This window comes from Bubalus kerabau, chromosome 1 (genome assembly GCF_029407905.1).
Source record: "Bubalus kerabau isolate K-KA32 ecotype Philippines breed swamp buffalo chromosome 1, PCC_UOA_SB_1v2, whole genome shotgun sequence".
Lineage (NCBI taxonomy): Eukaryota > Metazoa > Chordata > Mammalia > Artiodactyla > Bovidae > Bubalus > Bubalus kerabau.
The window spans coordinates 183,026,547-183,044,795 of record NC_073624.1 but is presented as its reverse complement, the minus strand read 5'-3'; the positions used below and the strand labels follow the sequence as shown (position 1 = coordinate 183,044,795).

At 44.7% G+C, this 18,249-nt stretch overlaps 1 protein-coding gene across 2 annotated transcripts; it reads left to right on the top strand.

The window, feature by feature from the left end:
• The first annotated feature begins 338 nt into the window (after nt 1-338).
• Nucleotides 339-7,077, top strand: FBXL12 (F-box and leucine rich repeat protein 12). Of its 2 annotated transcripts, XM_055544124.1 has the most exons (4): nt 652-696; nt 807-879; nt 3,438-3,514; nt 5,687-7,077. In XM_055544124.1, the coding sequence occupies exon 4, from the start codon at nt 5,687-5,689 to the stop codon at nt 6,506-6,508; it is 822 nt and encodes a 273-aa protein (XP_055400099.1). In that variant the 5' UTR covers nt 652-696; nt 807-879; nt 3,438-3,514; the 3' UTR covers nt 6,509-7,077. The 2 variants fall into 2 exon arrangements, with proteins under 2 accessions (XP_055400090.1, XP_055400099.1); XM_055544115.1 differs by lacking the exon at nt 3,438-3,514 and having other exon boundaries at nt 339-696.
• The last annotated feature ends 11,172 nt before the right edge of the window (nt 7,078-18,249 follow it).

The window sequence follows — 18,249 nt, the reverse complement described above, 5'->3', positions numbered from 1 at the left end:
TGTGGGAGACCCGGGTTCGATCCCTGGGTCGGGAAGATCCCCTGGACAAGGAAATGGCAATCCACTCCATTACTATTGCCTGGAAAATCCCATGGACTGAGAAGCCTGGTAGGCTACAGTCCATGGGGTCGCAAGGAGTCGGACACTACTGAGCAGCTTCACTTCACTTCACTTAATCGCCCAGTCACGCATTAGGAGCTCCGTCCTAATCTCCAGCCACGGCCCCAGTCTCGTTCCCGCCCTTAACCCCGCCTCAGGCCTCAATATCGCCCGAGCCACGCCTTTTGTGTTTGGCCCGCCTCTCCGGCCCCGCCCCCGAGTCTTGTTCCCACCTTAACCCCGCCCTGGACTTCGTTATCGCCTTAGCCACGCCTTCCGGGCTAGGTCCCAGTCCCTAGTCCCATCCTCTGTGCGGAGTTCTGATACCTTGCTGGTCTGGCTGCCAGGTCCAGCCACATCCCCTCAAGAGGAAAGCCGAAACTCCGCCAGCTACCGGAAACTGCGACCACCTCCCTGTCCGCACCCTCTCTTTCCCCCGCTTCTTAGGGCCCGCACAGGGCGAGTCCCCGGGTTCCTTTAGACGGAAGCGGAAGTGCGTGTCAACGGGATCATGGCGACTTTTGCCGACTTGCCCGACTCGGTCCTGCTGGAGATCTTCTCTTATCTCCCGGTCCGGGATCGGATCCGAATCTCCAGGTGCGGCCGCCCCCTGCGGGAGGGAAGGGCCAGGCGGGGGGCGCATCAGGAGATGCACATCTGATCCTCGCGGGGCCGGGGTCGTTCTAACGGCGGGTCCCCTCCTCCAGGGTCTGTCACCACTGGAAGAAGCTGGTGGACGACCGGTGGCTGTGGCGACACGTCGACCTGACGCTCTACACGGTATGCGGGTCTGGCCGGGCAGGCCTGGGCCGAGGTCGGGTTGGTCAGACTTCGAAGACCACGCCTCCAACCCTGTGTTTCGAGCGAGGCTCTCCCGGGTGCGTCCCGCCCGTGTCCCTTACTTGCTCTGCAGTGACCTCCAGGCCTCAGTTTCCCCATCTCCAGAATGGGTATAACCAAGGTCTTGCAGGAAAAGAGCTTATTGATGAGTTTTCATGGAGAAATTTTCTATAGTCGACTTAGTTCTAGAATTAATCTCCTGAGTAGTCAACCAAATCATTTCAACTTTCTCTCACTTGTGCTTTATTTATTTTTCTTTGTTGTTGTTCAGTCGCTAAGTTGCCCGACTCTTTGCAACCCTATGAACTACAGCACACCAAGCTCCCCTGTCCTTCACTGTTTTTCCGGAGTCCGCTCAAATTCATGTCCATTGAGTTAGTGATCCTCTCTAACCATCTCATCCTCTGCTGCCCCCTTCTCCTTTTGCCTTCAATCTTTCCCAGCATCGGGTCTTTTCCAATGAGTTGGCCCTTTGCATTTTTCTTTTTATTATGAACTATTTCAAATAGATATAGAAATGTATAGAGGATATAATATCTGAAACTATGTACTCACACCTAGATTTAATCTTTTTAAACCTTTGGCTTTATTCACTTCAGATCTTGTGAAATACACATACAAATGTTTCTATACGAACATATGCATACAACATTTGCACATATGTTTCTTGCACTTTTGAAACCCTCCTCAGAGATAACCGTGACTATAAAGTGGATTTGTATCCCTTCATGTTTTTATTTACTGCCTATGTATGTGCTTATAAGCAATATACAGTATTGTTAATGTGTTTCTAAAATGGAGATAAAACTACTCTTTAGATAATTAAATGCTATTTTACTTATATTAATATATCCACCCATTAGCAACTTTATTCACACATCACTTTTGAGATTTACTCTAATTAGTACTTGTAAATCTAATTCATTCCTTTTAATTGCTGTTAAATGAATATACCACAGTTTGTTTCTCTATTTTCCTGTTGACAGATGGTTAGATTATTTCCAACTTTCTACTATCACAAACAGCTTTATAAGACCGTGTCTCAAACTTTATTGTGCATATAAATCACCTGTTAGTGTTAGGTTGGTGTTGGTCACTCAGTCGTGTCCAACTTTTTGCAACCCACCAGGCTTCTCTGTCCATGGGATTTCCCAGGCGAGAATACTGGAGTGGGTTGCCATTTCCTCCTCTGGGGGATCTTCCCGACCCATTGCATTGACAGGCGGATTCTTTACCTCCAAGCCACCAGACTATTTTATTACGAAAACTTTCAAACATATATAATAGTTAAAAGAACAGTACAGAGAACACAGAGTTGCCCACCACTAATACTTAATACATTTGTTTTATCATCTCTTCATCCATCCATCCCTCTTTCCATCAAGCTTTTATTTTATTTTTCAAATGTTTATTTATTTTGTTTTCCCGTTTTATTTTTTAAGTATGCTTCAAAATCAGTTGCAGATGAGTCCACTTCTAAAACACTTTAGTACCCATAATAGAGATTAACTAGGACGTTTGTTCTACATTTCTCTTTTTGAGGTTTAACTTTTTAAAATCACACATCATGAATAATTCTTACAAAAATGTGGAAGTAGTATAACTATGTATGGTGATGGATATTAACTAGACTTATTGTAATGATCATGTCATAATACATATAAGTATTGAATCATTATGTTGTATGCCTGAAACTAAGAAGTGTTATATGTTAATTATATCTAAATTAAAACAAAACCAAAAAAAATTGAAATATTGTCACAAATGAAGCAAGAGCCTTTGACAGTCATCCCCTGGTATCTCTACCCTTCCCCAGAATAACCACTATTATGTGTGGAATTTCCTTCTGTAGCATTTTCTATGCTTTTGGACCCTTGGGACTTTATAGGGAAGGAAAGGGCAGTGGTTACAAGAGCAGGATTGGCCTTTGGGGTCAGGCTGTGTTGAATCATAGTTGTACTCTTGCAGCAAGATTCGGCCAATGCATTTTTACAGGTGGGGGGGTGGGGGTGGGGACGGAGACCTGCTTTGCAACCAGGTACTTTGTGAGCGTTCTAGTTCAATGCTTAGCGCTGTATCTGGCAAACAATAGTTACTCTATACAAGTTAACCATTATGGTTGAAATAATTGTACCCATATAAATTATAATATATATATAATAGTCTTCCCAGGTGGGGCTAGTGGTAAAGAATCTGCCTGCCATTGCAGGAGACATAAGAGACGCCAGTTCAATCACTGGGTCAGGAAGATCCCCTGGAGAAGGAAATGGCAACCCACTCCAGCATTCTTGCCTGGAGAATCCCTTGGACTGAGGAGCCTGTTGGGCTACAGTCCATGGGGTCACAAAAGAGTCAGACATGACTTAGCAGCTAAACAACAGAAGTACATAGTATTGTTTCTTTTTTCTTTAACCTTGAAGGTATCATTTTGCCACTCCTTCCTGCATGTCTTGAGGAGTTACCCACAGTTTGAATCTCTGAATCCTCTTTGTTCTTAGTTGCTATCTACATGGCTGTTATCACTGGACATTTTTGCTGTTAAAACCACGATGTCAGAAACCAACGTTTCTGTAAGGTAAATTCCACAAAACAGGTATTACTAGGTTAGGCAGTGTGTTCATTTAAACCAACTAAAGAATTCGTTTAAAAAAACATAAGTGGGGGGGGAGGCGCAGAGATAAATGCACAGGATTGAAAATACACAAAATTATAAACATTGGAAAGTAAGGTCCCTCCCTGCTTCTGTCACCCAAGTCACCTTGTTCTTTCCCAGAAAGGCAGTAGATGTTCCTGTATTTTAAAAAACAAAACAGGTGCCAGTGGGTGTCCATATTTTAAATTTCAGTGAAAATCAGATTGCATTTCAAAGTAGCCAGACCAAGTCCCACCAGCAGGACCCAAGAACTGCTTCTCCACATCCTGGCTAGTGTTTGATATCATGAAACTTAAAGGATTTTCTCATTTGTCTTTTTACAAGTAAAAATGATTCAACTTCTGGCTTTGTGGCCATTTGATATTTTTGCCAACAGTGGCTTCCACTCTTGTGAGTTACCTTTTAGTGGCCGGTGTTTCTAGTGAATCCCTTTCCTCAGCCCAAATTTACAGGTCTGAATTTGATCAGGAAGATTTGATTCCTCTATCAAGAGTAGTTAACAGGGGGGGAGGGATAAATTAGGAGTTTGAGATTAAAATATACATACTACTATATATAAAATAGGTAACCAACAAAGACCTACTGTATAGCACAGTTGGAGCAATACTCAATATCTTGTAATAACCTAAAATGGAATAGAATATAAAATATATATATAGATCCAGCCATATATATATATATTCATCCATATATATACACATATGGGCTTCTCTGGTGGCTCAGGTGGTAAAGAATCTGCCTGAAATTCAGAAGACCTGGGTTTGATCCCTGGGTCAGAAAGGTCTCCTGGAGAAGGGAACGACTACCCGCTTTAGTATTCTTGCCTAGAGAACTCCATGGACAGAGGAGCCTGTGGGTGACCATCCATGGAGTCACAAAGAGTCAGACATGACTGAGTGATTAACTCTTTTACATATATATATATATATATATATATATATATATATATAGCTGTACACCAAAATAGCAATCACTGAATCACTTTGCTCTGCACCAAAACTAATACATTGTAACACACTGTAAATCAACTATATTTCAATGAAAGTGTGAAAAACATGAATTTAGGAATAAAAGGATTAGGGATACCAAGAACCCAACAGAAAAGCAATAGCTGAGAGACAGCAGAATATCGTCTTGCCTGGTCATGGATTTTGCTAATAAAAAAGTCATATTTACCAAAAAAAGTCAACAAATTCTATGGTATACAGTTTCTTTTTTCTGCTTTTTTTTTTTTTTAAGGGTAAACTGTACCTATAATAAAATACATGAAATACTAGTTATTTATAGTTTGTTTTCTACAAGTCTAACTTCCCAGGGTTAAATTTTGCAGCTTTCACTATTACTAAGCTATGATTTTTTGTTTGTTTGTTTGTTTAAATCTAGATCTAATTTACCCTGGGCAGTTTTAACCTTTTTCAGTTTTTATTTTGTGGTGTTCATTCCTATGAAGAGGTGGTCATTAAGAATGGGATAGGCACTTCCTTGGTGGTTCAGTGGTTAAGACTCCAGGCTTCCACTGCAGGAGGCAAGGGTTTGATCCCTGGTTGGTGAACTAAGATCCCACATACCACATGGGATGGCCAAAAAAAGAAAAAGAAAGAGATAAAAATATTGCTGGGTGGATTCACTTTTTAAAAAATCTTAAAAGGTATAAAGTTTTATTAAACCTGGAATCAATAGTATTATTTCATAAATTAGCAGTAAAATTTTCCTAGGGTATATACACAGATTACAGTGATTTTCATTGTGCAAGGAATTGAAAGGTTTAGAAACAGGCTTTTTGTTGTTGTTGTTTCACTTTCTTACTTATTCCAGAAGGTAATGAGACCCACTGTCCTGGTAGAGACAGATATGTTATGATGGTCTCTTATCCACCATTGCTTTTGTTCAAACTTAGAGGTCAAAATGATGGGGTTAAACCATCCTGTTACTCCTAGAAAGGTATCTGGTTGAGTAAGGCTGGTGAGGGAAGGACAGAATTCCCAGGAAGCCTCAGAACCCTAGCTGGGGCTTGTCTGTCTCCAGGCGGGTGGGGTCCCTGGAAGATGCCCCGTATCTCTGGTCCAGACACCCTCCCACCTCTGGCTCTTACAGATGCGGCCCAAAGTCATGTGGCACCTCCTCCGCCGGTACATGGCATCCAGGCTCCATTCCCTACGGATGGGCGGCTACCTGTTCTCAGGCTCCCAGGCTCCCCAGCTGTCCCCTGCCCTGATGAGGGCCCTGGGTCAGAAGTGCCCCAACCTCAAGCGCCTCTGCCTGCATGTGGCCAACCTGAGCATGGTGCCCATCACCAGCCTGCCCTGCACCCTGAGGACCCTGGAGCTGCACAGCTGTGAGATCTCCATGGCCTGGCTCCATAAAGAGCAGGACCCCACGGTGCTGCCCCTGCTCGAATGCATTGTGCTGGACCGCGTTCCTGCCTTCCGCGATGAGCACCTGCAGGGCCTCACACGTTTCCGCGCCCTGCGCTCACTGGTGCTGGGTGGCACCTACCGGGTGACTGAGACCGGGCTGGATATGGGCCTGCAGGAGCTGAACTACCTGCAGAGGCTGGAGGTGCTGGGCTGTACCCTCTCGGCCGACAGCACCCTCCTGGCCATCAGCCGCCACCTCCGAGATGTGCGGAAGATCCGGCTGACCGTTCGGGGCCTCTCAGCCCCTGGCCTGTCTGTCCTGGAGGGCATGCCAGCCCTGGAGAGTCTGTGCCTGCTGGGGCCACTTGTCACCCCGGAAATGCCTTCCCCACAGGAGATCCTCGCCTCCTGCCTCACCATGCCCAAACTCAGGGTCCTTGAGCTGCAGGGGCTGGGCTGGGAGGGTCAGGAAGCAGAGAGGATCCTGTCTAAGGGTCTACCGCACTGTATGGTCATTGTCAGGGCCTTGCCCAAAGAGTCCATGGACTGGTGGATGTGACTGCACCCCCACCCCTGACCCAGGGATCCCCCTCTTAGCTTTCATTAATGAGATCTGGACCCTCTGAGCAGCACCTTGCCAGTAGGCAGGTAATCAGGTTGGAGAGGCCTGAAGGCCACAGGTAGAGAGAACCCAGACCTTGGGGTCTTCAGGTCCTTGGAACCGTAGTTTACCAGCTGTATGGCCTCTGTGACATGAGCCAGCCCCTCGGAGGCCCTATCCTCACATCTGGAGATGAAGAAGACCGCAGCTACCTCATGGTTACGTTACAGAGCCTTAATGTTTACCACCCCGGGGCCCACCAGTGGTCCTCCATGAAGAGCTGTTCTCAGGAACAGGACGATGCGGAAGGGCAGATTAGGACTTAGGGAGACCTGAGGGGCCGAGACCCCTTAGGAAGCCTAGAAAGGCTATCTATGCACGCACACCTGCACACTAACATGTCATTGAAACGCAGACACACCACTGATAACACTGACAGACCTACATGCACACGGGAGATGTGGAAAGGAGGGCAGATACAATTCATGCTTTGATGATCAAAATGTTAATAAAGATCTGAAGCTGTCCTTTCTGTATTTTGTATTCTGAACTTTCCCAACTTTCCATAGTGTAATTTTGCTATTAAAGACAATCTTTTTTTTTTTTTTTTTTTAAAGCGTTTGGTTTATTTATTCAACAAATGTGTCTCAAGCTATTTTACAGGGACTGTTCTAGGCACTGGGACCACAGCAATGAATGAAACACACACAAGGAAGAAGGCAGGGTGATCAACAGGTGAACATACGCATGGAATAGTTTTAGAGACTCTGAGCCAATAAACTAGGGCCATGTGATGGACGCACGTGTGTTTGGTTGGCTGGGCAGGTGGGCTTCTCGGAGGGGAGACCTGGGAGGCAATGAGGAACCAGCCCTGGGGAGCACTAGGAAAGACAGAAAAAGCAAAGACCTAAGATGGAAATAATGAACTTGGCATTTTCTGAGGATGGGAAGAAGGTCCCAGGGGCCAAGGGAACAAGGGGTGAACAATAGTGAAATCAGACAGGATGGAGACGTTGGAAGGGCCTCACAGGTGGCTTTGGTTTCAGGGGTTCCGTAAGGAGAAACTCGTTTTCCTGTTTTTGAGTCTGAACCACTTGAAAGATGCAGGTGGCAGACAGCGATCCTAAGTGCCTACCCTTGAAATGAGGTGTGTGTGTGTTTTTGAAGTAGAGTTGATTTACGATGTTGTGTTCATTCTGCCACACAGCAAAGTGACTCATGACTCACTTATACATATATGTATGCATATCCTTTTTTTTTTTTTTTTTTGCAACACAGCGTGTGTGATCTTAGTTTCCCAACCAGGGATCAAACCTGTGCCCCCTGCAGTGGAAGTGAAAGAAGCTTACAGTGAATAGTGTTGCCAGGTTTGTGGTCCCCAAAGGAGAAGATTTAACTCCAGACCAAAGACAGTCTCAGTTACTCAGAGCTTTGTGTAGATTTTTATTTGAAGTGAAAGTGACAGAGAAAGCTTCTGACATAGACATCAGAAGGGGGCAGAAGAATACCTGGCTTGCTAGTTTCGGCAGGGCATTATATACTCTTCTGCTAGCTAGTTAAATAAAAATAATACCTCAAGGTTTGTAAAAGTTCCACCACCCTTTCCCAAGGCATACATCATGTGATAACTTTGGCACAAGATTAGCCAGGGGGAATGATCCTGGTCAATGTCTCTGGCGGAGATATACTGTTGCTGTGTCATCAGGGCTACAAGTCTTGAGAAACAGTTTCCCAGGCAAGATTTGTTACAATTATAATTATTCATAGCCTCTAAGAAAAGCATATCCATGAGTAAGACACTGTGCAGCCATTAGTTCCAGACCTAAAGAAAGGCCAGTTCTCAGGCAAGATACATTGTTGCACAAGGCTTAAGGAAAGCATGAGCAAGACTATTGGATTCCTCTTTAAAGGGCCCTAAGCTTTAACTCAGAAGCAGGGTGTCTTAACCACTGGACCACCAGGGGAATCCCTATATATTCTTTTTTATATGTTTTTCCATGATGGTTTATCCCAGAATATTGAATATAGTGGACTTCCCAGGCAGCTCAGTGGTAAAGAATCTACCTGCCAATGAAGGAGACATAAGAGACACGGGTTTGATCCCTGGGTCGGGAAGATCCTGTGGAGGAGGGCATGGCAACTCACTCCAGTATTCTTGCCTGGAGAATCCCATGGACAGAGGACGCTGGTGGGTGACAGTCCATAGGGTCACAGAATCGGATATAACTGAAGCAGCTTAGTACACACTGAATATAGTTCCCTGTGCTATCCAGTAGGACCTTGTTGGGTTTTTTGTTTTGTCTTTTCTGGCCACACCTCACAGCTTGTGAGATCATAGTTCTCCGACCAGGGATCAAACCTGTGCCCCCAGCAGTGGAAGGATGGAGTCCTAACCACTGGACCAAGTGAAGTCCTTAGGACTGTGTTGTTTATCCATGAGTGTTACTCCTGATCGGAGCTGGGTAGGAGGGAATGTGTGGCTTTGAAGGCTCACCACCTGCCTGCCAGTTCAGTGTGTCTGCTCTGTGGTGGGCAGAGCCAGGAGAGAGGAAAGGGGGCTGAGCTGGGTACCCTTGGTTCTTTTTTCCAAGTTCACCTATCAGAGAGGACCCAGATGTTTCATTCTTTTCCCACTGGGGCAGCCAATGGAAATTCCTTCCCATCTGATCACATGAAGACCAGGGTGTGACTGCTCCCCTGATGTGGCCATAGTTAGGGTCTACTTGTCCCACACTGGGGACCAAATCTAGCAGCTCCTGCCCAAGGCATCTAGGGGACCAGGTTGATCCAGGCTGGGGCATGGGCCCTGGGGGCATCTCAGGAAGGGAAATGACCAAGGGCTCTGTCACCTTGGTAGAGGGTGTTTGGAGATCTGGTATATACTGTTGGGAGAGGGGGTGTGATGGAGAGATTGACAGAAGCCCTGTCCTGGCCTCTGCTGGTCTCCCTGGAGATGGAGTGTTGTTGTTTAATCACTAAGTTGTGTCTGACTCTGCAACCACATGAACTGGAGCCTGCCAGGCTCCTCTGTTCGAGAGATTTCCCAGGCAAGAATACTGGAGTGTGTTGCCATTTCCTACTGATATTCAACCTGGAACAGCTCCTTTCCTGCCTTTCCAGTGGGAACGGAGCAACAGATATGGAGTTAGAGGCAGTGGTGTACACAGAAATGTTTAATGGCTGGTGTTAGCAGATGGTGGTGGGGGGAGTCCTCATTCATAATGCTTGTAGCATGTGCAGATTTTTGTGGTGTAAAACTCTCTACCATGGCTGGTTTCAAGCTACCAACAGTTTAACAACTTGGCTCAAGAAATTCATGAAAATTTAGCATTCAGCTCCCCTACACTGGCATGAACTGGCTGCAACACACCACTAGTTAGAGGTGTTTTTTCCCCAGACTCACCTGGTGGAGGACTCATTCTATCTTAGTGGTGCCTTCCTCGAGTTTAGCTCTGAAGGTTGGTGGAGTTGTGGGACATCAGACAGAGCTCCTCCCCACTTGGGATCTCTCCATCCTTAACCAGTGCCTTTTCCTAGATAAGGAGCTGGGGGCTTAAGGCTGTCCTCTGTTTTAAAATGTATCTGGGACTTCCTGGGTGGCACAGTGGATAAGAATCCACCTGCCAATGCAGGGGACACAGGTTTGATCCCTGGTCCGGGAGGATTCCTCTTGCCATGGAACAACTACACCTGGGCACCACCACTACTGAGCCTGCGTCCTGCAACTACTGAGGCCTGCATGCCTACAGCCTGTGCTCCAGAGCAAGAGAAGCCATGACAATGAGAAGCCCATGCATCGCAACAAAGAGTAGCCCCCAGTCATCACAGCTAGAGAAAGCCCGAGTGCAGCAACAAAGACCCAGCACAACCAAAAATATATAAATAAAATGTACCTGGACCATGGTGAAGCCTTGGGGCAGGAGTCCTGGTTCTCCCCTCAAGCAATAACATTATCTTTGAGCTGTTTTTTAGATACTGTAAGTCCCTACATATGAATGAGTTTGGTTCTAAGAGCGTGTTCATAAGTCCAATTTGTTAGCCTGCGTATTCAAGTAACACAATCATTGTATAGTACTATACTGTAACAGGTTGATAATAATTTTCACACAAATAATGCATAAAAACAAACACAAAAATATGGAAAACGTTTTAAATCTTATAGTACAGTACCTTGAAGATCCAGTTCAGTTCAGTTCAGTCACTCAATCATGTCCAACTCTTTGCAACCCCATGGACTGTAGCACACCAGGCTTCACTGTCCTTCACCATCTCCTGGAACTTGCTCAAACTCTTGTCCTTTGAGTTGGTGATGCCATCCAACCATCTCATTCTCTGTTGTCCCCTTCTCCTCCTGCCTTCAATCTTTCCCAGCCTCAGGGTCTTTTCCAATGAGTCAGTTCTTCCTATCAGGTGGCCAAAGTATTAGAGCTTCAGCTGCAGCATCAGTTCTTCCAATGAATATTCAGGACTGATTTCCTTTAGGATGGACTGGTTGGATCTCCTTGCAGTCCAAGGAACTCTCAAGAGTCTTCTTCAACACCACAGTTCAAAAGCATCAATTCTTTGGAGCTAAGTTTTCTTTACAGTCCAACTCTCACATCCATACATGATGACTGAAAAAACCATAGCCTTGACTAGATGGACCTTTGTTGGCAAAGTAATGTCTCTGCTATTTATATGCTGTCTAGGTTGGTATAGCTTTTCTTTCAAGGAACAAGCGTCTTTTAATTTCATGACTGCAGTCAACTTCTGCAGTGATTTTGGAGCCCAAGCAAATAAAGTCTGCCACTGTTTCATTGTTTCACCATCTATTTGCCATGAAGTGATGGGACTAGATGCCATGATCTTAGCTTTACGAATGTTGAGTTTTAAACCAGCTTTTTCAGTCTCCTCTTTCACTTTCATCAAGAGCTCTTCAGTTTCTCTTCACTTTCTGCCATAAGAGTGGTGTCATCTGCATATCTGAGGTTATTGATATTTCTCCCTGCAATCTTGATTCCAGCTTGTGCTTCATCCAGCCTGGCATTTTGCATAATGTACTCTGCATGTAAGTTAAATAAGCAGGGTGACAATATACAGCCTTGACACACTCCTTTCCCAATTTGGAACCAGTCCATTGTTTCATGTCTGGTTCTAACTGTTGCCTCTTGAACTGCATACAGATTTCTCAGGAGGCAGGTGAGGCGGTCTGGTATTCCCATCTCTTGAAGAATTTTCTGCAGTTTGCTGTGATCTACACAATCAAAGGCTTTGGTGTAATAAATAAAGCATAAGTAGGTGTTTTTCTGGAATTCTTTTGCTTTTTATATGATCCAATAGATGTCGGCAATTTGATCTCTGGTTCCTCTGCCTTTTCTAAATCCAGCTTGAACATCTGGAAGTTCATGGTTCACGTACTATTTAAACCTCGCTTGGAGAATTTTAAGCATTACTTTGCTAGCATGTGAGATGACTGCAATTGTACTGTAGTTTGAACATTCCTTGGCATTGCCCTTCTTTGGGATTGGAATGAAAACTGACCTTTTCCAGTTCTGTGGCCACTGCTGAGTTTTCCAAATTTCTTGGCATATTGAGTGCAGCACTTTCAAAGCATCATCTTTTAGGATTTGGAATAGCTCAACTGGAATTCCATCACCTCCACTAGCTTTGTTTGTAGTGATGCTTCCTAAGGCCCACTTGACTTCACTTTCCAGGATGTCTGGCTCTAGGTGAGTGGTCACACCATCATGGTTATCTGGGTCATGAAGATCTTTTTTTTTCATAGTTCTTCTGTGTATTCTTGCCACCTCTTCTTAATATCTTCTGCTTCTGTTAGGTCCCTACCATTCTGTCCTTTATTGTGCCCATCTTTGCGTGATATGTTCCCTTGGTATCCCTTATTTTCTTGAAGAGACCTCTAGTCTTTCCCATTCGATTATTTTCCTCTATTTCTTTGCATTGTTCACTGAGGAAGGCTTAGCTCTCCTTGCTATTCTTTGGACCTCTGCATTCAAATGGGTATGTCTTTTCTTTTCTCCTTGGCCTTCTGCTTCTCTTCTTTCCTCGGCTATTTGTAAGGCCTCCTCAGGCAACCATTTTGCCTTTTTGCATTTCTTTTTCTTGGGGATGGTCTTGATCACGGTCTTCTGTACAATGTCACAAACCTCCATCCATAGTTCTTCAGGCACTCAGATCTAATATCTTGAATCTATTTCTCACTTACACTATATAATTGTAAGGGATTTTATTGAGGTTATACCTGAATGGTTTAGTAGTTTTCCCTACTCTCTTAAATTTAAGAAAATTTATTGAAAATTCAGGAGTACAGTACAATGGCTGGCAAACAGGGGCTGGCATCTAGTGAACAGGCAAGAAGAGTTACTGACTGGAGGAGGGGGAGGAGGTAGAAAATGGTTAGAGCTGAAGGATCATCAGCAATAGGAGATGGAGGAAAAGCTGCAGTTCATTAATGCTTGATATTGATGGCATAGGTTCTGATTTTTGGCCAGAACCAGATGTATGTTTGAATCTTCAAAAGTTCTCAACTTGAAGGTTCCTCTGTAGGGGACTTACTGTAATGAACCCCCACCAGATGGGAGAAAGTAACTGTATGCTCTACATAAGGACAGAGAACCCAGAATGGTTGGAACCAGAAAGTTGATGATGTTGACTCCCAGTTACCTCACCACCAACCAATCAGAAGAATGTCCACGAGCTGATCATGCCTTCCTCTTTGAAGCATTACTATAAAAATGCCTCACTACCCCTTCCACATCAGGACACAGAGTTTTAAGGGCATTAGCCTTCTGTGGCCCCCTTTGCCTGGCAAAGCAATAAAGCTACTCTTTTCTACTTCACACCTCCACTAAAAAATACAAATAAAATAAAACAAAATGTACTTGGAGCTTATTGAATCATGTATAGTAAGGTGACAGATGTGGAGACATTGGTAGTATGGCTGTTAGCATAACTGATGCCATCTCGGGCCCTTATAGTTCCTCCTGTCCTGCTGACCCCATGCAGAAATGCACTGTACAGCAAACCACCTGTCTGTCATCAGGGGCTTTGTAGTTAAGAGATACTGTTTAACAGTCATTAGGATTGGTTGGCCTCTATGCTCTGATAGTCCCCAAACAGTGATGAAAACTTTCACTGCTGATGTATTCCCAGTGCCCATGAGACTAGCTACTCATTTATCAATCTTGACTTAGTAATGTACATTCTGTTTCCCAGCACCTTCCCCCAGACCCTGGGTTAACTATAAATTGTCCAAAGGTCCCTCAGGGGTGAGGAGTGAGGCCATGAATGCTTCTCAGTTGTCATACACCTGATCCTACCCTGTAAGCATGTTGTGAGTGTGTTAAGTTGCTTCAGTCGTGTCTGACTCTTTGAGACCCTATGAACCAGAACCTGCCAGGCTCCTCTGTCCATGGGATTTTTCCAGGCATAAATACTGGAGTGGGTTGCCCTGCCCTCTTCCAGGGGATCTTCCTGACCTAGGGATTGAACCTGCATCTCTTACGTCTCTTGCACTGGCAGACAGGTTCTTTACTGCTAGCACCACCTGGGAAACCCATGAGCAAGTTACCCTCTAATAAATCGATCCATTGACTATATGAAGCTGCTTGCCTTGTTTTTCAGTCTCAAGATGGCTTCTCATTTCAATGGTCACTTTTCATTCCCTCCATCCTCCAACAACTGTCTTTTATTTATTTATTTAAAAAATGTTATTTATTCATTTGTTTATTTTTGGCTGTGCTGGGTCTTGGTTGCTGCATGCAGGCATTCTTTAGTTGTGGCTAGCAGAAGGTAGGAGAAGGCAATGGGAAACCACTCCAGTACTCTTGCCTGGAAAATCCCATGGACGGAGGAGCCTGGTACGCTGCAGTCCATGAGGTTGCTAAGAGTCGGACACGACTGAACGACTTCACTTTCACTTTTCACTTTCATGCATTGGAGGAGGAAATGGCAACCCACTCCAGTGTTCTTGCCTGGAGAATCCCAGGGACAGCGGGGCCTGGTGGCCTGCCGTCTATGGGGTCACACAGAGTCAGACACGACCGAAGCGACTTAGCAGCAGCAGCAGCAGAAGGTACTTTCTAGTTGTGGTGCCTGGGCTTCTCACTGGGCTGGCTTCTCTTGTTGCAGAGCACAGGCTCTAGGCAACCACTGATCTCCTTTCTCTCACTAGAAATTATTTTGCTTTTCCAAGAATTTTGTGGAAATAGAATCATATGGTGTGTTTGTGTGTGTGTGTGTGTGTGTGTGTGTGTGTAATCCCAAAAGATCTTGTTCCTTTTACCCAGCATAAAAATTTTGAGATTTATCAGGATCCTTTTGTTTCAAGGATCAAAAATTTGTTTAAAGTACTTCCCGGGTGATCAGGTGATTAGGAATCCTCGCTTCCACCGCAGGGGGCCCAGCTTTGATCCCTGGTGGGAGAAATAAGATCCAGGAAGCAGTGCAGTGTGGCAAAAACAAACAAAAAAAAAAACCCCACCAAAACCCCAGACATGAACAAACAAATTGCCCCCTAAAAAATAAACAAACAGAAAAAAAAAAGTAAAAAACATTTCTTCCTGAGTAGTATTCCATCATATGACTAGAGACAGTAATTTGTTATCCATTCACCTATGGATGGTTATTTGTGTTTAAACATAGACTTTTTGAGTGGGAATTAACACAACACTGTAAATCAACTATATGTCAATTAAAAGAGTATAAAATAAGCCTTGTGGGACTTCCCTGATTGTCTAGTGGCTAAGACTTCATGTTTCCAAATGCAGGGGACCTGGGTTCGAGACCTGGTCAGAGAGCTAGATTTCACAGGCCGCAACTACATATCCTGCATGCCAAAACTAAGACCAAGAGCAGCCAAGTACATAAGTAAATATTTAAAAAAATAAAAGCCTTGAAGACAGGGTTTCCCAGTTGGCACAGGGAACTGTCAATGCAGGAGACATAAGAGACTCGGGTTCAATCCCCGGGTCCGGAAGCTCCGCTATAATAGGAAATGGTAACCTGTTCCAGTATTCTTGCCTGGAAAATTCCATGGACAGAGGAGCCTGGCAGGCTATAGTCCATAGGATTGCAAAGAGTTGTAGACACCTGAGAGACTGAGCACATACATACACATACAAGCCTTGAAAACATATAATTTTTGGTTAAAAATAAATTGTCCTGATGTTGTAAATAATTTTTTTTTGCCACCCCACAGGATGTGGGATCTTAGCTCCCAGACCAGGGATTGAACATGTGGACCCTGCAGGGAAGTCTTAACCATTGCAGTCTTAACCACTGGACTGCCAGGGAAGTCCCTTGTAAATAATATTAACATTACAGAAAGTGAATCTGTTTCTAATCCTAGACCCCACGGGGAATCATTGGAAGAGGTTTGGCTTATCATCTTCTAAAATGTTGTCTTGTTGACTAAGAAAAGAAAAGCACAATGTAAAGGTTGTGATTTAATTTTTATTTGGGACCAGATGAGGACTATCGCTCAGGAGACAGTCTCTCAGACAGCTCTGAGGAATTGCTCTCAAATATGATAGGAGGTGAGTAGCTTTATGACTTTAGTGAAGGGGCATAGGTGCAGTCAAGCACACATTTTGGTAGAAGGTTTCTGTTAGTCTCAAGGAGCAAATGTCTCTCTTAGTAATTTTAGTGCTTTTCTAAATATGAGAAGATGCAAGAAATTAGACTTGGAGAATCTCCTGAAAAATCTAACCCTTGGAAGACCTGTTCTGCCAGTTTTTCTCTGTGCACAGAGTGCCTCGTTCCTGATCGCTATCCTGAACTCCTTCCAGGGTGTGTTGAAGTCACTGCAGTGGCTGCTGCTGCTGCTGCTAAGTCGCTTCAGTCGTGTCCGACTCTGTGCGACCCCAGAGACGGCAGCCCACCAGGCTCCCCCGTCCCTGGGATTCTCCAGGCAAGAACACTGGAGTGGGTTGCCATTTCCTTCTCCAATGCAGGAAAGTGAAAAGTGAAAGTGAAGTCGCTCAGTCGTGTCTGACTCCTAGCGACCCCATGGACTGCAGCCCACCAGGCTCCTCCGTCCATGGGATTTTCCAGGCAAGAGTACTGGAGTGGGGTGCCATTGCCTTCTCCACTGCAGTGGCAGTTGACTTTATTCTTTTTTTTTTTTTGGCGATACAATGCAGCTTGTGGGATCTTCCTCAACCAGGGAACAAACCAGGGCTCCCGCACTAAAAGTACCAAGTCCTAACCACTAGACCACCAGGGAATTCCCGTTAGTGACTTCATTCTTATAGAATCAGAGGGCAAGCAACAATTTTCAGTTGGCATTCTATTATTGTGACTTTGGACAAAAACCAATCATTGGCATCTCTTTGTTTCGCTTCTGAGGTCAAGACCAGTCACAGGAACTAGCAATGAAAACATCAGCTTCATGGCCCATAAAGGCAGGACTGGAACACGTGGCTTCATTATGCAACTCGGTGGGTTTTCTGATATTTCACCCCTTAATGTGTCCAATCTACTCAGGCATGGCACAGCTAGTTAACCACAAGGCTCCTCTGGATATCAGCTACATGGTCCCAACCTGACCAAAATACCCTCTTGAAGTGGAAATTTCTAATAATGTACTTTCATAGCCTTGAGAAATTTCATAGAAATAGCACCTGGAAAAACAGCATATATTGAGAAACTGTGTTGATATATCAACAATGATAAAAAATATTTTTTTCATCATGTTTTTCTTAGAATAATAGCCTTGTTACAGACCCCAAGGCCAGACCCACAAGGGAGTATGACTGGGATCATGAAAGCATGGACCTTGGAACACCAGGTCGGCATTAGGTATGAACACTGCCTACACACTTGCTGATTGTTCCCCAGACTATTCCAGAAGGGAACGGCCTGGGGTAAAAACAAGGAGATCTGGACTATGTCAATGTAGTGTCTTGGGAAAGATAGAGCAAAGCAAGTTTTGTAGTCTGCAATCAGGAATAAAAGCTGGACTCAGAGTGGACTCTGCACCTCAGTCCAATAGAGGCTGCAGGCCCCCTGATCCATTGCACCAGATTTCGTGTTGTTTTCATTCCGTCACTCATTCCCGGACCTTTAGGGCAACACCCTCTTTCTGGGGTCCAGCTGACTCCAAAACCAGAGAGAAAGGGCATGAACCATTCAAACTCAGCTCCTTCTTCCAAATCCACTAGTCAGATAAAGTTTGTCTTTCATGTGCAGAAAAGAATCATGACTGTCACTTCAGCTGAAATTTCCCCTACTTGGACCTAGGAAGCCAGAGAAATGGAGTCTCTTCCCTAACTCAGACTAACTTAGAGGCATACCTGTTTTGATGTGAAAGTTGGACCATAAAGAAGGCTGAGTGATGAAGAACTGATGCTTTTGAATTGTGGTTCTGGAGAAGACTCTTGAGAGTCCCATGAACAGCAAAGAGGTCATACCAGTCAACCCTAAAGGAAATCAACCCTGGATATTCATTGGAAGGACTGATGCTGAAACTGAAGCTCCCATACTTTGGCCATCTGATTCGAAGAGCTGACTCATTGGAAAAGACCCTGATGCTGGGAAAGACTGAAGGCAGGAGGAGAAGGAGGCCACAAAGGATGAGATGGTTGGATAGCATCACTGACTCAATGGACAAGAGTTTAAGAAAATCCTGGAGATGGTGAACAGGGGAGCCTGGTGCCTGGTATGCTGCAGTCCATGGGGTTGCAGAGAGTCTGACATGACTT

Bases quoted from the DNA above. Each gene is read 5' to 3' on its own strand.
- FBXL12 (XM_055544115.1), top strand. From the start codon at position 611: ATGGCGACTTTTGCCGACTTGCCCGACTCGGTCCTGCTGGAGATCTTC. The intron at 697-806 runs GTGCGGCCGCCC...CCCCTCCTCCAG, and splicing joins GATCGGATCCGAATCTCCAG to GGTCTGTCACCACTGGAAGA. The intron at 880-5,686 runs GTATGCGGGTCT...TGGCTCTTACAG, and splicing joins TCGACCTGACGCTCTACACG to ATGCGGCCCAAAGTCATGTG.